This window comes from Natrix helvetica, assembly GCF_964273705.1.
Source record: "Natrix helvetica genome assembly, chromosome: 2".
NCBI classification, from domain to species: Eukaryota; Metazoa; Chordata; class Lepidosauria; order Squamata; family Natricidae; genus Natrix; species Natrix helvetica.
In genome coordinates, this window is record NC_138552.1 from 18,067,544 (window position 1) to 18,086,763 (window position 19,220).

The 19,220-nt window shown below is 42.7% G+C and overlaps 1 protein-coding gene across 5 annotated transcripts in view; it reads right to left on the reverse strand.

Moving 5' to 3' along the window:
• Window positions 1-19,220, reverse strand: part of PDZD2 (PDZ domain containing 2) — a 361,218-nt gene that overhangs the window by 45,895 nt on the left and 296,103 nt on the right. For all 5 annotated transcript variants that reach the window (XM_081942592.1, XM_081942591.1, XM_081942595.1 and 2 more), the window contains 7 exons: window positions 16,379-16,499; window positions 12,836-12,981; window positions 10,979-11,098; window positions 9,047-9,161; window positions 8,024-8,097; window positions 6,380-6,605; window positions 2,020-2,137 (listed from right to left, as the gene is read on the reverse strand). In XM_081942592.1, the coding sequence (XP_081798718.1) occupies window positions 2,020-2,137; window positions 6,380-6,605; window positions 8,024-8,097; window positions 9,047-9,161; window positions 10,979-11,098; window positions 12,836-12,981; window positions 16,379-16,499 (920 nt within the window). The remainder of the gene's footprint in view (window positions 1-2,019; window positions 2,138-6,379; window positions 6,606-8,023; window positions 8,098-9,046; window positions 9,162-10,978; window positions 11,099-12,835; window positions 12,982-16,378; window positions 16,500-19,220) is intronic.

A 19,220-nucleotide genomic window follows, 5' to 3' on the forward strand; every position in this document is an offset into this window, starting at 1 on the left:
AAGCAAAAGAATTCCCTCTTAGATGGGCTTTTCTAATAGCCAGCTAAGCTACAAGCCAAAATCCTTTCAAATCGGAGCTGAAACTCTAAAAATTGCATAACTAGCTAGGAATCATTGGAGCTGTGAAATTACTTTTCTAGTTGTGAAATAGACTGATTTAGTTGCTTCATAGGCTGATGCTGTCTGAGAGAGCAGCCAGCTCTCTCCTGCTTCCAAATTAGTTCAATTCTTCCTTATCTCCCTTTCTACTTTGGTTCTCTTTTAACTCTATTTAATTTCTGAACCTTTATGTAGATATTAAAGACTTGAATCTGACCTGAATTAATGAATCTGACCTGAAGTGATATATATCTAGTCTAAAACCCTTCAGAGGTTAAGTAACCCACTTATTCCGTAGGGCTATAAAGCAAGTGTTTAATTTAGGGGCATAGAAACAGTGGTTCCAAGGTCAGAAAGAAGTTTACAAAACTTTAGAGGTGGCTCCCAGTCTCCCCCTCAAGTTAATAATACAGCTAACTACCATTTATTCAGTGATCATTCCAATTTATGGAAGTGCTGAACAAATGGTAGTTAGAACCAGTCCAGGGGTGGTTCACTCATGCGCACGCGCACCAGCCACACATTGATTGTGTATGCGCAGTTCACCGTAAATGGTTGTGCGCTTGCACAAAGACCATTAAAAGCTAATCAACAAGATGCAGCAACGCCAATGAAGACCAGGGAACCGTTTCGGGGGGGTGGCCAGCCTGGGTCACTGCTGGTTCTGCAACCCAGGCCAGATTATCCCTACCGGTTCAGCCGAACTGGGCCAAACCGGGAGCAACCCACCTCTGAACCAGTCCTCATAAGTACAGCTGGTGCAGCATCTTTGCAGTCATGATTGTGCTTTGCGACTTGCCCTGCAGATTCCCACAAGGCAAAGCAACAGGGGAGCAGATAGAACGTCACAAGTCATGGTCAAGTGAGGTCTTCACGATCCTTGCTTAATGACGGCAACCCGAATGTTTGCCACTAAATGATGCAATCCTATGGTGTTTTTTTTTTTTTTTTTTACTTATGACTGTATTGCTTCCCAACAGAGTTTCCAGTCCTAATTGTTAAGCTAGAACTATCTGAAAGAATAATTAACGCCACTAGGCTTCCGGCGACAAGTTGTGGCCATCTTGTGTCTTAACGTGACACAAAACAAAGCCTAAAGAAAAAAGAATGAAATGTCTCGAGATAATCCAGAACTACTATGAGATCACAGGCAGGGCCAAGCACACTGGGTCTTGGATTGCCATAAACTATAAGAAGTGCAGTTGACAAGCCCAGCATCTTAACCATTAGGTCATCCCACCCTCCCTATCTCATAGTTCTGAACGTAAACTATGTTTCAGCTCCTTTGGCTTAGGTAACAGTTCTTGCATATCTCCCCAAGAGCACGTTCCATAGTCTCTACACCCTGCCAGATAAGAGTTTTAAAAAGGAAGTCGCAGCTAATAGGTGGGGAGAAGATCATGTTGTGCTCCTAGGCATAAGAGAAGATACCCTGCCTATTGACCCTGTTACAGCAGGGAGCTTTCACTCAGAATAATGGGAGCAGGTTTTGCCCTGCTGGCTGTTGCTCTGGTATCTGCCACTGATGCCATGGCCGTGCAGGGGAGGCAGGGAGGGGAAGTCCAAGGTATGACCCCTAAAAGGACATTGCACTGAAAACAACAATGCGGGTGCCAGCAGAATTTGATCTAATGTAGTATCTTCTGGATGCATACTATAGAACAGGGGTGTCCAAACTTGGGAACTTTAAGACTTGTGGACTTCAACTCCCAGAATGTCCCAGCCAGTCCACAAGTCTTAAAGTTCCCAAGTTTGGACACCCCTGCTGTAGAACCTTTGTTCCTGGTGCTTTGCTGTGCTCTGCTTTTCATATCATAAGCTACTCAGAGTCCTGTGGAGCTGGGTGACCTCTAAATTGAATGACCGAATGAATGATGTGGGGGGGGGGAACGACCTTTAAGAAAACAGTTCAGGACTAACCTTAATCTTCCATCCATTTTAGCCACAGATCCTGGAGCCAAGCTGTGAATATATATACCTGGAAGGCTGTTCTCCAAGGTGAGGCAACAAGCACCAATGCCCAAGCCAACCCCGGGTTCTGTGATGAAATAAAAACAAGAATAGTTTAACTTATTGTTCACTGGAACAGTCACAAGGCATACAAATACTTCTTAAGAATTGTTCTTTGTAGAAAGACTTCAATCCTGGCCACTTTTACAGAGGCACAATTGAGAGCATTTTAACAAACTGCATCACTGTTTGGTTTGGTGGTAGCAGTGCCAAAGATAGAAAGTCCATACAGAGAGTGGTAAAGACAACTGAGAAGATTATAGGAAGCTCGCTTCCTCTCATTCAGGGTACTGCTTATAAGCGCTATGTACTTAGCACTCGAAGCATTGTTAGAGACCCCACACACTCACTTTATGGTCTGTTACCGCTGCTCCCCTCTGGAAGGAGGTTTCAAAATATTTCTAGCAGGACTATCAGATTTTGTAACAGCTTTGTTCCCTATGCCATCTGTCTGGTAATCTCGGAAGATTTGTTTCTCTTGCCATTTACATGTATACATCCAAACTAAACTGTGTTGTTTCTCCATGTCATATAATATATGTCAATACATGTATAATTTTTTATTTTGTTTGTTTGTTTATCTTGTCATGTTTATGTCAACATTAGAGGTGGAGACCCTTTGAGAGCTGTATGCAACGTAATTTCATTTTAATGTATGTTGATTAGTGTACAAAGTGACAATTAAGCTGTTCTGTTCTATTCTTTTCTATTCTATTCCATTCCATTCCATATTTCTATTCTATTCCATTCCATTCCATATTTCTATTCTATTCCATTCCACATTTCTATTCTATTCTATTCTAGTCTAGTCTATTCCATTCCATATTTCTCTTCTATTCCATTCCATTCCATATTTCTATTCTATTCTATTCCATTCCATATTTCTATTCTATTCTATTCCATTCCACATTTCTATTCTATTCTATTCTAGTCTATTCCATTCCATATTTCTATTCTATTCTATTACATTCCATTCCATATTTCTATTCTATTACATTCCATTCCATATTTCTATTCTATTACATTCCATATTTCTATTCTATTCTATTCTATTCCATTCCATATTTCTATTCTATTCCATTCCATTCTATTCATCCATAGATCTTGAAATGGCTACTAAGAGCCTTTGAACCAGATTCTAGTCACCCACTACAATGAGTCAGGGTGGATGAGGAGACGTTTCCTCCTTCTACTAAGGCTTTTAAGGCTGACTTTAAAGCAGAGGTGGAGAACTATCATGGCCCCTTTATGACTTGTGGACTTCAACTCCCAGAATTCCTGAGCCAGCCTAGCTTAAAAAGCAACGAGAAGACTGTGCCCCTCTCAGTTGCTGTATTTTCTTCATTTGGCTTCGATTCTTTTCCCACATCCCTCAGATCAAGATATCTTGATGAAAGCTGATAGGAAGTGAAACAAAGTCATAGAAACATTTGATTCTGTGGTGATTCTTGACATCTCTCCACTCCAAAAGTGCTTATGCCCAAGAGCCAAATGTAATAAAAGAAGCCATTACAAACACTTTCCTTGTTTATTCCCTATATGAAATGTACCCTTCTTATTCCTCAGGCTCGAAATCATGATGAAATATCTTTCCAGGGTCTAACTGTAAATTCTTCCAGTAAAAAATTCTTTGCAAAAGCTGGCAAGGATTATGTATTATAAATTTAAAACAGATTTGACCCGATTTTCTACTCAACGCTTGTTTATTAATCTGATTTGTTCTTTCCGTTGTTTTTAATCAGAGCACCTTTCCCTCCAGGAGTCACAACATTAGTAAAAATATAAAATTTTGGTTAATGACATTTGAAAGACTTGAAAGGCAAAAGAGCCCATGGGAAGGACTCAGGGCAGGGGGCAGAGAAGAAGGGAACAGGTTGAAAATCAATTATAAGATAGGAAATTCCAAGCAAGATAAGCACCATAAAATTCTTCTAAATCTGAGAAGGATATGGAAGCAATTCTGAAATGATTTTAAGTAGCAGGCACCTCATTTTAGCAGAAGCAGCCACCTTTCCTGCCTCTCTCTGTTACCCCATTATGATCCCTTTTAAATTATTTGTCATAAAAATGAATACAACTAGTTCTCACCTTATGACCGCAACTGAGCCCAAAATTTCTGCTGCTGAGAAGGTTGTTAAATGAGCTTCGTCCCATTTTACGACCTTTCCTGACACAGTTGTTAAGCGGATCCCTGCATTTGTTCAGTTAGTAACGCGGTTGTTAAGTGAACCTGGCTTCCCCATCGACTTTGCTTGCCCAAAAGTCGCAAAAGGGGATCACACATAAACCTGGGACCTGGCATCCGTCATAAGTATGAGTCAGTTGCCAAATATCTGAATTTTTTAGTCACATGACCGTGGGGATGCTGCAATAGTCGTAAATGTGAAAAACGGACACAAATCGCTTTTTTCAGGGCCATTGTAACTTCAACAGTCGCTAAATGAACTTTTTAAAGTCAAGGACTACTTGTAGATTGTTGGCTTTTCAGCTTCCAGGGATGGAAGAGGGTTGAAATCAGGGATGGGAGTCAGGCGGTTCGAACTGGTTTGGGCAAACCGATAGCTCCGACGATCAACTGAGAATGAATCGGTTCGCTCCGACAATCAGTTGGCCTGCCGCCGACTTTTGCGCTTTACTTACCTATATCCTCTTAGCTGATTAGCGTGGCAAAGTGGATTGCTGCGCCCCAGCTGTGTTACTCCCCAAGAAGTAACGTGGAAGGCAAGTTTTTATAAAAGTGTGCACACACACACAGCCACGCAACACACGATCACCGAACAGGTTGTTAAACTGGCAGGATCCCGCCATGGGTTGAAATCCAGCTGATCCAAGAAAGTAGCTGTTAAAGGGTATTTTTTCCTGCCCCTGTCCTTCCCCCTCTCTGTTACATCTCTCGTGCTTTTTATCCATCAAAACTTTTGAACGTACGTGTCACCTATTTCCCTAACGATTCCAGATTTACAAGGATAATTTTTTTTTTAAAAAAACCAACCAGTTAAATAAAAACCATCATAAACCCCTGTGGAAATTAACATGGCTTCAGCCATGGTTCATCTTTTCTGGGCTATTCTGGGAAGTCAAAATTGAAATTCCCAGGAGGCAAACCACTCCTGGAACATTACCAGGAAAACTCAAGGACATCTGTGCCTTCTTAAATAAATATGCTCTGAGCCTCCTTTTCAACTCTAATGATGGGGAGGATGGTTTTCAACGTCAGTGGCAATTTATTCCATGACTAGGTAGTTTATAAAAAACGTGGGCATGGTAAATCCTTGGATTAGAGCCAACAAGAAAACCTAGTGAAATTTGGGGTGGGTGGGGGGGAGAAGCCATTCTGCAAAAAGCAAAGGCAAGCCATATTCATAACACTTCTGGATATGTCCATAAAATCACAAAGCATCAAGTTCAACTTGGAGGAGGCTTTACATATTTAGGGCTTCCACCTCAGGAATGACACCACACAGGCCTTACAAAACAACAGCCTCCAATCTTTGGGGCACCAGAGACCGGTTCTGTGGAGAAAGGTTTTCCCACAGAAAGGAGGTCCCATGGTTTTGTGTACTGTCTGCGTCCCATGGATGGTGTTTCCCTGCCCCATTGCTGGCATGTCGCTGGCCAGGGCTGGTCCACAGACCGGAGGGGTTGGGGACCCCTGTTGTAAAGGATCTTCAGCGCCAAACGTAATTCCATACCAAATAAGTGGACTACCACAATTCGCCTTGGTGTCACAAAGATTTCTTGAATTGGCTTCCATCCTGCCCAACAGGAAGAAGTCCCATGTGTTTCATTTCAGTGTGGTTAGACAAATACTTCCAGTGGTGTGTTAAATCGACTCATGCAGAGTTCTTGGTATATTATCAGCTTCTATGTGACTATTTTAATATTTTGCATGGGGCAGCCAGAAGACAGCATGTGATTATCATTATTTTTTTTACATATAATGTTGGAAGTTTCCCATCCACAAATTTCATTGCAATTTCAACAAAACCAATTTGCTTTTATAGCGTAGTTTCCATTACCTGCCCCCCCCCCCAAAGCCTTTCCCACCATCTCGGTTCCTTCTAGACACGCCAGACAAACAAGTTGATCACTAACCATCCCAGCTCAGATTTACAGGAAAAGGAGTCCAACACTTATTAAAATCTTATTATTGTTTTTATCCCCCCCGGCCCCTTCTAAAATCTTCCTTAGGAGGTTTTCGCTGCCTTGCCAAAGCACTTTGGGCCATGATTATTTTCACCAGAACAAAAACAGTCGCATTTTCTCAAACCTTTATTTAGAGTGACTTCCATGACGATTCTGTCCTTTGGTCCGGGTCCTTTACGACTAGAAGAGGAAGCATCTCCATCTTCACCACTGGGAAATGAGGCTCCTCCACTGGCATTGGAGCTGGGAGAACTGGACCGGCTCAGCAATATGGGAGTTGGGCATGGCGTAAGGCTTGGGCTGCGAAGTCTGGTTCGCACAGTGAGAGTCACCACACCTTTCTTCAGTTGCTACAAAAGACACAGAGTTGTTAGGTTTATAGTATCGCCACTTTTCCTTTGTCTCAAAAACTAAGACATGAATGACACATCTAGAACTTGGAACCTGTCTGGAATCATTAAGTGGAACACCTGCTCTTGAATAAAAAAATACAGTATGGTGGGAATTGATCAGTAGAGTGGATCATTCTGTACAATTTGATTTAGAAGTTCTGTTGCCTGTGTGTGTACAGGTAGTCCTCGACTTATGATCACGATTGAGCCCCAAATTTTTGTTGCTAACATTTATTAAGTGAATTTTGCTTCATTCTACGACCCTTTGTGCCACAGCTGTTAAGTGAATCACTGCAATTGTTAAGTTAGTAACATGGTTGTTAGAATCTGGCTTCCCCATTGGCTTTGCTTGTCAGAAGCTTACAAAAGGTGATACGTGATCCTGGGACACTGCAACCATCATAAATATGAGTTCATTGCCAATCATCTGAATTTTGATCACGTGACCATGGGGTTACTGAAATGGTTGTAAGTGTGAAAAAAATGTCATTTTTCCCCCCGGTGCCATTGTAACTTTGAACCATCAGTAAATGAACTGTTGTAAATCGAGAATTACTTGTACTAACTTATGAACATATTCCTTTACCTAAGGAATATTTTTTACCAATGGTTATAGAAAATGTAGATGACAATGCAAATTATTTTCCAGGATAATGTCCTGCTTTGTCCAGGACCCATAAAAACCAACTCCAAAAAAGATTCTGGAACAAATAACTTTTCTGAACCCATCTTTTCCCATCACTCAATCATGTGGCAATTTGTTTTTAAGACAAAACAAGTCTCTATCTACCATCCATCCATCCATCCATCCATCCATCCATCCATCCATCCATCCATCTATCTATCTATCTATCTATCTATCTATCTATCTATCTATCTATCTATCTATCTAAATGGCTGTGTGTGTGTGTGTGTGTGTATTCCAGCATAACTCTGGAACACCTTGAGCAATTTCAACCAAACTGGGTACTCAGATTACTTACCCTCTGGACACAAATACTGCATCCCTCGGGGTGTGCATTCTGTTAAGATACAGAATGTATCCTGTTGTGCCTTAAATTGGTTTCTACCATACTGCCTTAAAATGGCTTCTACTGTACAGCGCTATGGAGTTGCCATGGTAATGGCTTCACAGTACTCCACAAGGGGGAAAATCCAACATTAGACATTGCTGTGACATTCATGGAAGGAGGGTTGGGATAAATAAATACCCGGGCAGCACCAGGTTATCAGCTAGTATAAAAAATAAAAAAGCTTTTCCCTACCTGGATATACCATCCAGATGTGTTGTACCATAATTTCTATTTTTCCCCATATAACAAAATCAGGCTGGTTCTGAACTTTTGAGAGTTTTGAAGGACATCGAATCTACTTACTTTGAAGGTTTGAATTGCTTCCTGATGAGTCAGCCCTTGTAATGATTCTCCGTTAACTTCCAGAAGTTCATCTCCTGGAAAGCCAAAGCAAAATGCATTAACAGCATTTAGATAGGATGAAATGCTGTTTTTTTAGAAATAAACGGCATTCTAGTTCTTCTAATATTATTATATTACAAAATGTTTTATCTCTTTCTATGCTCGGAGAAATTAAATTTTTAAAAGGGACACGTTACTTTTGATCTGGAATTTTCATTAGACTGTACAAATCTGGAAACATTTTATAGTTTAATTATCTTGTGTATTTGGAATTTTGGAAGCCTAACAAGTGGGAAAAATGCTTAACAGTCATTCTTATCCATTAATGGTAGCAAAAAGAGAATTTGCAGGGATGAACAGCTCACAATACATGGACCATAAGCAGGACAGCTGAACTTTGTTGGATGAAATCTCATCCAATTTCAGGATTCAGAATGGTTTAAGGGTAGGAATGGGAGGTTCGATTACGGTTTCCACCCATCTGGATCTTGGGTGAAGAACTGTTTGTCACCAAATGTGGTAAAGCACAAACTATGGCTTCTGGATATGGTTTGTATTATAAGAATAGAATAACAGAGTTGGAAGCGACCTTGAAGTTCTTCCTGCTTAGGCAGGAAACCCTACACCACTTCAGACAAATGGTTATACAACATCTTCTTTAAAACTTCCAGTGTTGGAGCATTCACAACTTCTGAAGGCAAGTTGTTCCACTGATTAATTGTTCTCACTGTCAGGAAATTTCTTTTTGCTTCTCTCCTTGATTAGTTTCCACCCATTGCTTCTTGTCCTGCCCTCAGGTGCCTTGCAGAATAGCCCGACTCCCTCTTCTTTGTTGCAACCCCTGAGATATTGGAATACTGCTATCATGTCTCCCCTAATCCTTCTTTTCATTAAATGGCTTGGAAAATGGTTAATTTAGATAAGTCGTTAGGCTAACAGAAATCTGGCTGGTTTTTTGTGGGGTTTTTTCTTTTGCAAACATACCTTCTTTTAACCTGCCATCAGCTGCTGCAGCCCCATTTGGAAAAATTGTCTTGACAAAAATGCCCATACGACCCCTGGCAGAATCTTGTCCTCCCACAATGCTGAATCCAAGACCCTACATAGGTACAAATTAGAGCAAAGGAAGAGGAATAAATACCCCATAAGAATATCCATAGGCAAATACCCCATAACTTCTACGTATGTCTACGGAAATTCTCAATCATTCAGGTTATGGTTGTCCAAAGGTGCTTTTTCAAGAGGCCATTGGAATTTCTGGTCTTTCTTCGAAGACGTTTTGCTTCTCATCCATGAAGCTTTTACAGCTCTGTTGCTTGTTGAAGCTGAGCAGAAGAAGCTTCTTGGATGAGAAGCGAAACGTCTTCGAAGAAAGACCAGAAATTCCAATGGCCTCTTGAAAAAGTCCCTTTGGGACCTCACAACTTCCCAAAACACAACAAACAGGCATCTGATTGAGCAAACTAAACTACCTAAACTAGTTTCAGTAAGAGAAAAGAAGAAGTTTTAAAAGGAAGGGAGAATAGTACTATCTCAGCACAATGCTAGGTTGTAGAACTAGCAGAAGTGTCTGCCTGCTGTTTTCAATGAGAGCCTGAAATACAGCTTTGGCAAAAGATCTTAAGATGTGGGCAGACTGCAAGAGGAAGAGACCTGAAATGAATAGGCAAACATCCAATTAAAATTAGAGTTATGTGGGCAAACCTCACTGAATCTGTTAAAAAGCTGGAAATCAAGTTCTGCACTGAATTTCCTGACACTTCTTCAGAGGCAACCCAATTACCCAGTTTCCCCAAAAATAAAACCTCCCCGGATAATAAGCCCAATCAGGCTTTTGAGCGCATGCACTAAAATAACGCACCCCGCCTTCACGATGGGTCGGACACGACTTCACAACTAACAACAACAACAGAACCCATGGTGTCCTACTTTCTAGCCCGATGCTTTAACCCAGGGGTGTCCAAACTTTTTGCAAGGAGGGCCAGATTTGGTGAGGTGAAAATGTGTGGGGCCGATCATTCAGCCTGACATTCTTTGAACCCTTAACATTAAATGCGAATTGACTACCGTATTTTTCGGAGTATAAGACGCACCAAGATTTTGAAGAGGCAAATTAAAGAAAAAGCTTTTGCACTATCCCCAAAATGGCCCATTTTTCACGAAAATGGGCCTTTTTTTTTAAAAGGGCATGAATAGCCTTTAAGAGGCTTCTAGAGTGCTTCTGGGGGCTAGGGGGGGCAAAGTTGAGCAAAAAATGACCTGTTTTTTGCTCATTTATGCCCTCCACAGCCCCCAAGAGCACTCTGAAAACCTCCTAAAGGCTATGCACAGCCATTTTGGTGAAGGGGGCAGAGTTTTGGGAGGCAAAAAATGCTGTATTCAGTGTATAAGATGCACCCAGATTTTTAGCCTTTTTTTTGAGGGGAAAAAGATGCATCTTTATACTTTGAAAAATACGGTATTTTATGAAAGACTAAACAAATAACTCCAGTGGGGAGAAGAGGCTGCGGGCCGCTTGAAATTTGAAAAAGGGCCACATTTGGCCCCCGGGCCGCACTTTGGACATGCCTGCTTTAACCACTAACCAAAGCGGCTGTCATCACTGATAAATTTCTAATCACAGAGAGTGGGCTCTTCAGTGTAAAATAATCCTAAATGGGATATACAGTATTTATAAAGACCCCAACCCTTTTACCATCAGTGACCTCATATTCTCAAGAGGTGTGAATATTACTCCCCCCCTCTCCCCCGTACTGTACCAACTATTATGTGGTTCTAAATTCTGGAATAGCATCTATTTTGTTGAAATAAATTTTGGAACAGCTCTCTGTAACTTGGGTTCTCAAAAGAGTTCTTGACGTCGATTCCTAGACAGACGCACAATATTCAAGTCTTTTTTTTTTACTTCATTCTTACCTTGCCCTGCCCCTTCATCAGAACAATGTTGGAAATAATAGATGGCTGCGTCAGTCGCCAGGGGTACTCAACCTGTGCTGCACTCAGTGAACGAGTGGATTTCTTAACAATGTGGTATTCCTTCAGAAATAAAACAATCACAATATTTGCAAAAAAAAACCCAGAATGATTGTTTCTCAATTATAGGTTGTCTAACTTCGGTTTCTGGTTTGTAGCAAAAGCAATAGCATTTAGACTTATATACCGCTTCGCAGTGCTTTACAGCCCTCTCTAAGCGGTTTTGCAGAGTCTGCATATTGCCCCCAACAATCTGGGTCCTCATTTTACCAACCTTGGAAGGAAGGAATGCTGAGTCAACCTTGAGCCGATCAGGATCAAACTACCAAACTGCTGGCAGCCAGCAGTAAGCAGAAATACCCTGCAGTACTGCATTCTAACCACTGCGCCACCACGGCTCATGGTGGTAGCAAATAGTCATTAGTTCACGGTTACATTTTTGTACATGTAAGTGCTTAAAGGTAATCCTCAACTTACAACCACAATTGAGCCAAAAATTAATGTTGTTATGTGAGAAATGTTTAAAGTGAGTTTTGTCCCATTTTACAACTTTTCTCTCCACCTTTATTAAGTGATTCGCCACTGTTCTTAAAATTAGTAACGCAGTTGTTAAGCGAATCTGGTTTCCTCATTGACTTTGCTTGTCAGAAGGTCGCAAAAGGGGATCCCATGACTATGGGACACTGCAACTGTCATAAACGTGAGTCAGTTGTCAAGCATCCTAATTGTAAATCACATGACCATGGGGGTGCTGCGACAGTCATAAGTGTGAAAAATGGCCATAAGTCACTTTTTTCAGTGTCGTTGTAACTTCAAACGGCCACTAAGTGAATTGTTGTAAATCGAGGACTATCTAACCACACACACACACACACACACACACACACACACACACACACACACGAAAACTGGGTAGAAAATAAATCAAGGTAAGTACCAGAGAACACAAGGAAGCATCTTCTAAAATTTTCTGCAATACATTATACTTTTTAATTCAAATTAAATAAATATTCTACCACAGTGGTTCTCAACCTGTGGGTCGGGACCCCTTTGGGGGTCAAACGACCCTTTCACAAGGGTCGCCTAAGACCATCGGAAAACACATATTTTCGATGGTCTTAGGAACCGAGACACCAATTTTATGGTTGGGGGTCACCACAACATGAGGAACTGTATTAAAGGGTCACGGCATTGGGAAGGTTGAGAACCACTGTTCTACCATATACAAATAAGGCATCACAATAAGCTTTGCTTGCATATGAATTACAAGTAGTCCTCAACTTAGAACCATTCATTTGGCAACTGTTCGAAGTTACAACAGCAGCACTGAAAAATGACTTACGACCAGCCGTCCCAACATCCCGATGTTCACATGACTGAAATTCAGGGATTTCGCCACCGATGCGTATTTACAATGGTTTCAATGTCCCAGTGTCACATGACCTCCATTTGAGGCTTTCCCAACAAGCAACGTCAATGGGGAAAGCTGGATTCACTTAACAAGTGCTGGATTCACTTAAGAACCGCAGCAATTCGCTTAACAACATGGCAAAAAAAAGGCTGTTAAATCAGATGCGACTTACTTAACAACCATGCTTGTTTAGCCACAATTGCGTTCCCAATGGTGATTGTAAGTCAAGGACTACCTGTACAGCTTTTGCATTCTGGTTCATGATTGAGTTACATTTGTTTTAATCGTTGGTCCCTCCATCAATTACCAATAGTTAAAATGAGGAATTATTTGGCTGCAATATCTCAAATGATGCCGTATATTTGTTTCCCCCCCCCCCACTTTCTCACCTGTCTGCTTCCTGTGTCCAAATGCTGCGGCAAGGAATGCTTTCTGCCTCCCCGGGAATATTTCATTGGTATTTCATAATTCAGGTCCCCATTTTCAACCGTCAACTCATCATCCTCTCCCACAGACTCTAAACGCGTTGCCGCCCCTAAAGAATAACCCCAGAGATACAATTTATTATACATACATCAAAGGCTCTTTTAAGATTGTCAGTTCTAATGGAATTTAGAATGTCCATTGAGAAATGATGGATGGATGCATTTCTTCAAACATCTAAACAACTGTAATAAATTTTATCTTTGTGTGTGTCTGCATGTGCATGCATGTGGATATATGGGGATGAGGTTATTTATTGAAGAAATGACAGAAGACACTTTTTAAAAATCCAAATGCTTATTTAATCACAAACAAACAGGGCTTTTCATGGATTTAAAAAAAAGAGAGATTTTGTATCTGAGTTCCACGTAAGAAGGAAAGAAAAATAGTTTATGCATGCTATCAAATCAAGTGCAAGGTTCATATTTTTAAAACCCTCGAAGGATAGACAGTGAGAAACTTTGTGAATTACTTTTTCTCATGCCTTCCATCCTTTGCGCTTCTGTTGTTGTTGTTAGTTGCGAAGTTGTGTTCAACCCATTGCCACCCTATAGACAACGTTCTTCTAGGCCAGTGATGGCGAACCTATGGCACGCGTGCCACAGGTGGCACGCGGAGCCATTTTTCAGGGCACGCGAGGCGCTGCCCTGTCAGCTGGGCAGCGCACATGTGCGCGCTGGCCAGCTGAGTTCACCCTTTTTTAAAGCCAATTTTCGCCCTCCCCAGGCTCCAGAGGCTTTATAGGAGCCTGGGGAGGGCGAAAAGAGCTTCCCTCCCCTGGAGGCCCTCCGGAGGCTTCATGAGCTTCCCTGAAGTCTCCGGAGTGCAAAAAACCAGCCCTACAGGCAAACCGGAAGTTCGGGAACGGACTTCCGGTTTGCTTGGAGGTTCGTTTTGACTGCTCCGGAGACTTCAGGGAAGCATCCTGAAGGTCCCTAAAGCCTTTGGAGCGCTCAAAACGACCCTCCGAGCAAACCGGAAGTGAATACCAGTTTGCTCGGAGGTTCATTTTGACTGCTCCAGAGGCTTCAGGGAAGCCTCCTGTAGGTCCCTGAAGCTCCGGAGGGCTTCCGGGGGACGGGGGAGGCTGTTTTCACCCTCCCCAGGCTCCTATAAAGCCTCTGGAGCCTGGGGAGGGCAAAAAAAGTATGCAAAAAATGGGGGGGGTCGCGCCTGTAGTGTGCGCATGCGCACTGGGGGTCACGCATTGCATTATGGGTGCGGCACGCCCCCACACAACCCCCCTGCGCTCCACCCACTTATGGCACATGAGCCAAAAAAGGTTCGCCATCGCTGCTCTAGGCCTTCCTGTCAGGGGTGAAATCCTCCCAGTTCGGCTGAACCAGTAGGGACGATTGTCGTTGGTTCTATGAACCGGTAGTAAAAAAAAAGCTTCCAAGCATCACACGATCATCGGAAGCTTTTTTTCTGCTTTTTAAAGCATTTTTCTCCAGCCGGTTTGGGCAAATAGGCAAGAAAAAAATGCTTTAAAAAGCAGGGGGGGGGAGATTCTGACGATCGTGTGGATAAGCTATGAGCCATGCGATCATCGGATACTCTTTATTTCACTTTTTAAAGCATTTTTCCCAACCTATACATCCGAACCGGTAGCAAAAAAAAAAATGTTTTATAAAGTGGAAAACATTTGGCCATGCCCACCTGGTCACATGACCCCCCCCTCACCAAGCTACACCCACAGAACCGGTGGCAAAAAAAAATAGCTTTAACCACTGCTTCCTGTCCTCTATCATCCCACGGAGCCCATTTAAGCTCACGCCGACTGTTTCAGTGACTCCATCCAGCCACCTCATTGCACTTCTATCAGCACCAATAATCCAATTCTAAATCCCGCTGCCAACCGGAGGGCAGTATGAAGATCACAGCCTTTCTTAATCATAGTCCTAAAATTGTGGTGGATCTCCTTTGAAGAGGCTCACCTGATAAGTCTGTTAGGAATGTAAGCTAACAGTTGGGTCAGCAATATATAAACCAGCTGTAGCAATATATAAACCAGCTGTAGCTTTAAGTACTGCTGTAATGTGATTGGTTGCTGTTACCTCAAGCAGCCATAAGAGGGAGCCAGAATGACTGTTAGTTCTCTGTTTGTTAGATGCTGATCAGTGTATTGTGAGGTACTGTGTTTTTGCTACTGTTAGCTGCTTTGTGTGCTAAACTGATTATTTGATACTGGACTGTGTTCGAAGGATCATTCCTTAACTGAGAACATTGATAACTGACTGGCTGAACTGTGTATGACTTGGACTGTAAATTGAACTCTGAATACCTCTATATTTCCACATAGTAAACTACGATATTTTATACTATTCGGTGTCTCTGTATGCTGGTTTGTGCATGTTCTTCCATACCACTACCATTACGCTTCTCTGCACACTCGCTCTCCTAACGGGGAACTTACTTACTTAACAAAGTCTTTGAGAGCTGCCACCATTGATGGGTTTCTCTGTCCTCACATAGAAGACCAGTAAGGTGGGTTTTTTTCCCCTCCTGATGGTTCTTTTTATACAGCTTCCATAATTATCCTTGTGTTTCATCTTTTTAAAGGCTTTGATCCTTCTCATTATCATTTTATTAAAATCTTATTTGAGATACATTCTTCTAATTCTTAAAGATCGCAAATCCAGATACCATAAATAACCTCAAATAACTAAAGGAGATGGAAATATGGCTCGGCGAGGAACATAGTAGCAACAAGGAAAAAATGTAAGTCTTCTGATTCAGGACTACTTTTAACTTTAAAAATCTAATTTCAAAGAGAAGTGTAGAGCAGTGGTCTCCCACTTTTACGGCTCGGCATACTAGTGGAGGAGAGGAAAAAAGAATGGTTTTGTGCACAAGCACACCGCTTTCATAAATGCCACAGACTGGGTGTTGGGGACCTCTGGTGTAGAGGAACTTGCTCTTCTATTGGAAATGAAATGATATACCTATCTAGCTCAGTATGATTTATCTCTAAGTACAGGGGGGGGCTACTCCGGGTTTGCCCAGGTTTGGGCGATCCTCTAGCAAACATTCTGCGTGGTTCGGCGAACCCCCAAATCCCACTCCTGGCTGGCCCTGCCCACCCCTCTCCCCCCAGGAGTCTCCACGCGGCCCGTTTTGGATGCCAAGTAAGTGCACGGCCCATGCGGAGGCTCGGGGAGGGTGAAACCCCTCCCTGCCGTGGTGCAGGAGGATGACTAGGCCACACCCACCATGGCCACGCCCACCCAGCAACCAGGCAGAGAACCCATTGCTAACATTTTTGAAGCCCACCTCTGTCTAAGTACCACACATTTTTAAGAACTCCAGCAGAAGTATTTCTCATGGATAGTTTTTCTTTATTCTTCCTCTGAACTTATACTCTTTTCTCAGTACGCTAGCAAACCTGACCTCAGCGGTCTTCTAAATCTTCCCATCCTTCTTCATCCAATTAAAAAGAGTAACTATACCTTGAGATCGGCTCCTGTACTTCAAAATACCACCTCCATGAGTTGGGCTCTGACAGTTCTCTTTGGAGCTCTCTTCTTCTGCAGGATCTGAGGACCTGTCTGCATCGGCCAAGTGTGTCATCTGAAGGAAGGAGGAGAAGGGATATTTTTACAAAAAAGCCCAGCTACGTTTTCAAGTGTCATCCTTGCCATAGCTCCATTATGCATTATCCCAAGGAAGCGATAAATGAGGATCTCAAGCAGAATTCTTGCAGCTTATTTGCACTGGTATTTGTAACCAGGAAAAACGCACCAGACTTTTTTTTCTCCTTGTCCTATATTTTAGGACACCGGAATCAACTGAAAGACACAGATGCTTCTGATTTTCTCAGATGGGAAAACTTCATAGTGAGAACATCAATGCAAGGAAAGATCCATCTCCCCCACAAAACCTAGATTATTATGTTACTGCATACCTTTCCTATTTGTTTGTTTTCTATCTGTCTGTTTTAAAAAAGGTGGTTTGGAAGAGGATTTTTATTTCTTACCTGCACGCAGTCACATTGATGCAGTTCTGACCTAAGCCTCCCCAAAAAGCACAGAGCAGATTCCTGGTCCCGACAAAACCCCTTTTATTAAATGAATGTGAATTCCTCTCATTCACATTCAGCAAAGGCCTGGTAAACAGTCTCTCAAAGGTGAATTTATGACCATAGGCCTTATCTAGCTTGTAAAGCTGCCATGTAAATATTTTCCAAATGAGGTGCTGTGCAAGGAAAGACTTGGCACTTGAGTCTTTGAGATTCACGGACAGATCTTCACACTCCTGAAACAAACGAGCAAGCGAACGAGCGAACGAATTGTTTCCTGCAAAAGCCCACTCCCCTTTCGCTCCTCTTTTATTTCATATGAGCCATTCACCGTCCACCTGTGGCTTTACTCCCAAGTTGACCTTGATTTCTTAGCTGTTCTTTTCTTCTGGCAGCTCTGCGTATGCACGCACTGGGAATAGGCTCCAGCTGTTCCTCTGCCTCACTGCTATCTAGCTCCGAAGATAGCTGAGAACTACCAGACGGCCTGGGCCGCATCTCCGCCTCCGACGCAGAGCCGTCATATGAGCCTTCCCCAGCCTCCAGGACTGGCCCATGTTCCTCCCCAACCTCCTCACTGTCCGACTCTGATGCCAGGTCTGCTGGCTGCTGACGGGCCACAACACATGCTTATTTGTAAGCTGTTTTCAACATCACAGATTAAAGCTGAATGAATAAAATCAAGGTAAATGGCATTGAATCTGGCTCTCTCCCCAACATACCCCTGGACTTCCATTCATTGCTAAACCTTGATTTCATTCCCACCCCAAGGACTTAATTTTCTTTCTGCAGCACACTAGATGACACTTCCAGGAAATGGAGGCCAGGGGTAAGTAGTTGGTTGTTGGTTCCAATAGCTTGCTGAAAGCATACTTTTTTTAATGTTCCTTTTATTCTATTTGCCGAAAGGATCCTAAGATGAAAAACGGATCCCGTAATGTAAGGTGAAAAGGTATAATTTCTATTTTTCAGAGTAAAGAAAGAATTTTGCATTTCCTTTTAGAATAAATTACTTTGTAGAGAACATCTGGTATTAGAAGGTGATCTGCAGCTTCAAATAATGGACAGATTACAGTGGAGAGCCTACGGCAACAAATAAAATATACTCTATACATTAGGAAGCTTTTTTTCTTCGGAATAAAGAACCAAATCTTGGAATAGGGCACTGGAGAAGGTAAATGTTTCCCTGCTCTCAAATATATGTTAATTTTCTAATTTAAATCACTCCTATTCCCAGGAAGAGGTGATAACATTGCAGGATCAAGGGACGTATGATATGAAGGGTTATGGGATCAGTGCAGGGGTGGGACTGAAAATTTTTAGCAACCAATTCTCTGCCCAGTTGCTGGGTGGGCGTGGCAATGGTGGGCGTGGCCTACTCGGCCTCCTGCACTAAAGAGGGGAGGGGGTTGTTTTCGCCCTCCCCAGGCTCCAGAGGCTTTCCTCAAGCCTCCGGGGAGGGGCAAAAATGGCCTCCCCAAGGCTCTAGAGGCCCTCCGGAGGCTGGAAACGAGCCCATTTCAGGACTTCCAGAACTTCCGGGAGGCCACTTTTTGGCCCTCCCAGAGCCTCCATGCGACCCTGCATTACCTGTCATCCAAAACAGGCTGCATGGAGATTCCTGGGAGGGGCGGAGTGGGGTGGGCGTGACCAGCCACTCCCTTCAACTACCGGTTTGGCAAACCTGCTGAATCCCACCCCTGGGTCAGATACACCCCTTACACACAAGCAATTAGACTTTCCATTTCTGATATTTCTCGCTTTTGTGTGTGCATGTGTCCCTTTGAGTCACCGTTGACTTCTACTTACTTGCAGATGTTTTAGCAAGATTTTCGGAAGTGTCCTTGTCTCTTTCTTAGGACTGAGAAAGAATAACTGGCCAAAGATTACCCAGCTGGCTTTGTGCCTAAGATGGCACTAGACCTCATGGTCTCCTAGTTTCTAGCTTGGAGCTTTAAATATTACATCAAACTAGCATTTGGGGGCAAAGGAAGAAAACCTGATGAGAAGCTATATAGTGACTATAACTTAGTAGTCTAAAGATAAAGGTTCCCCTCGCACATATGTGTTAGTCGTTCTCGACTCTAGGGGGTGGTGCTTTTCTCTGTTCCAAAGCCGAAGAGCCAGTGCTGTCCGAAGACGTCTCCGTGGTCATGTGGCCGGCATGACTAAACACAGAAGGCGCACGGAACGCTGTTCCCTTCCCACCAAAGGTGGTTCCTATTTTTCTACTTGCATTTTTTTACATGTTTTCGAACTGCTAGGTTGGCAGA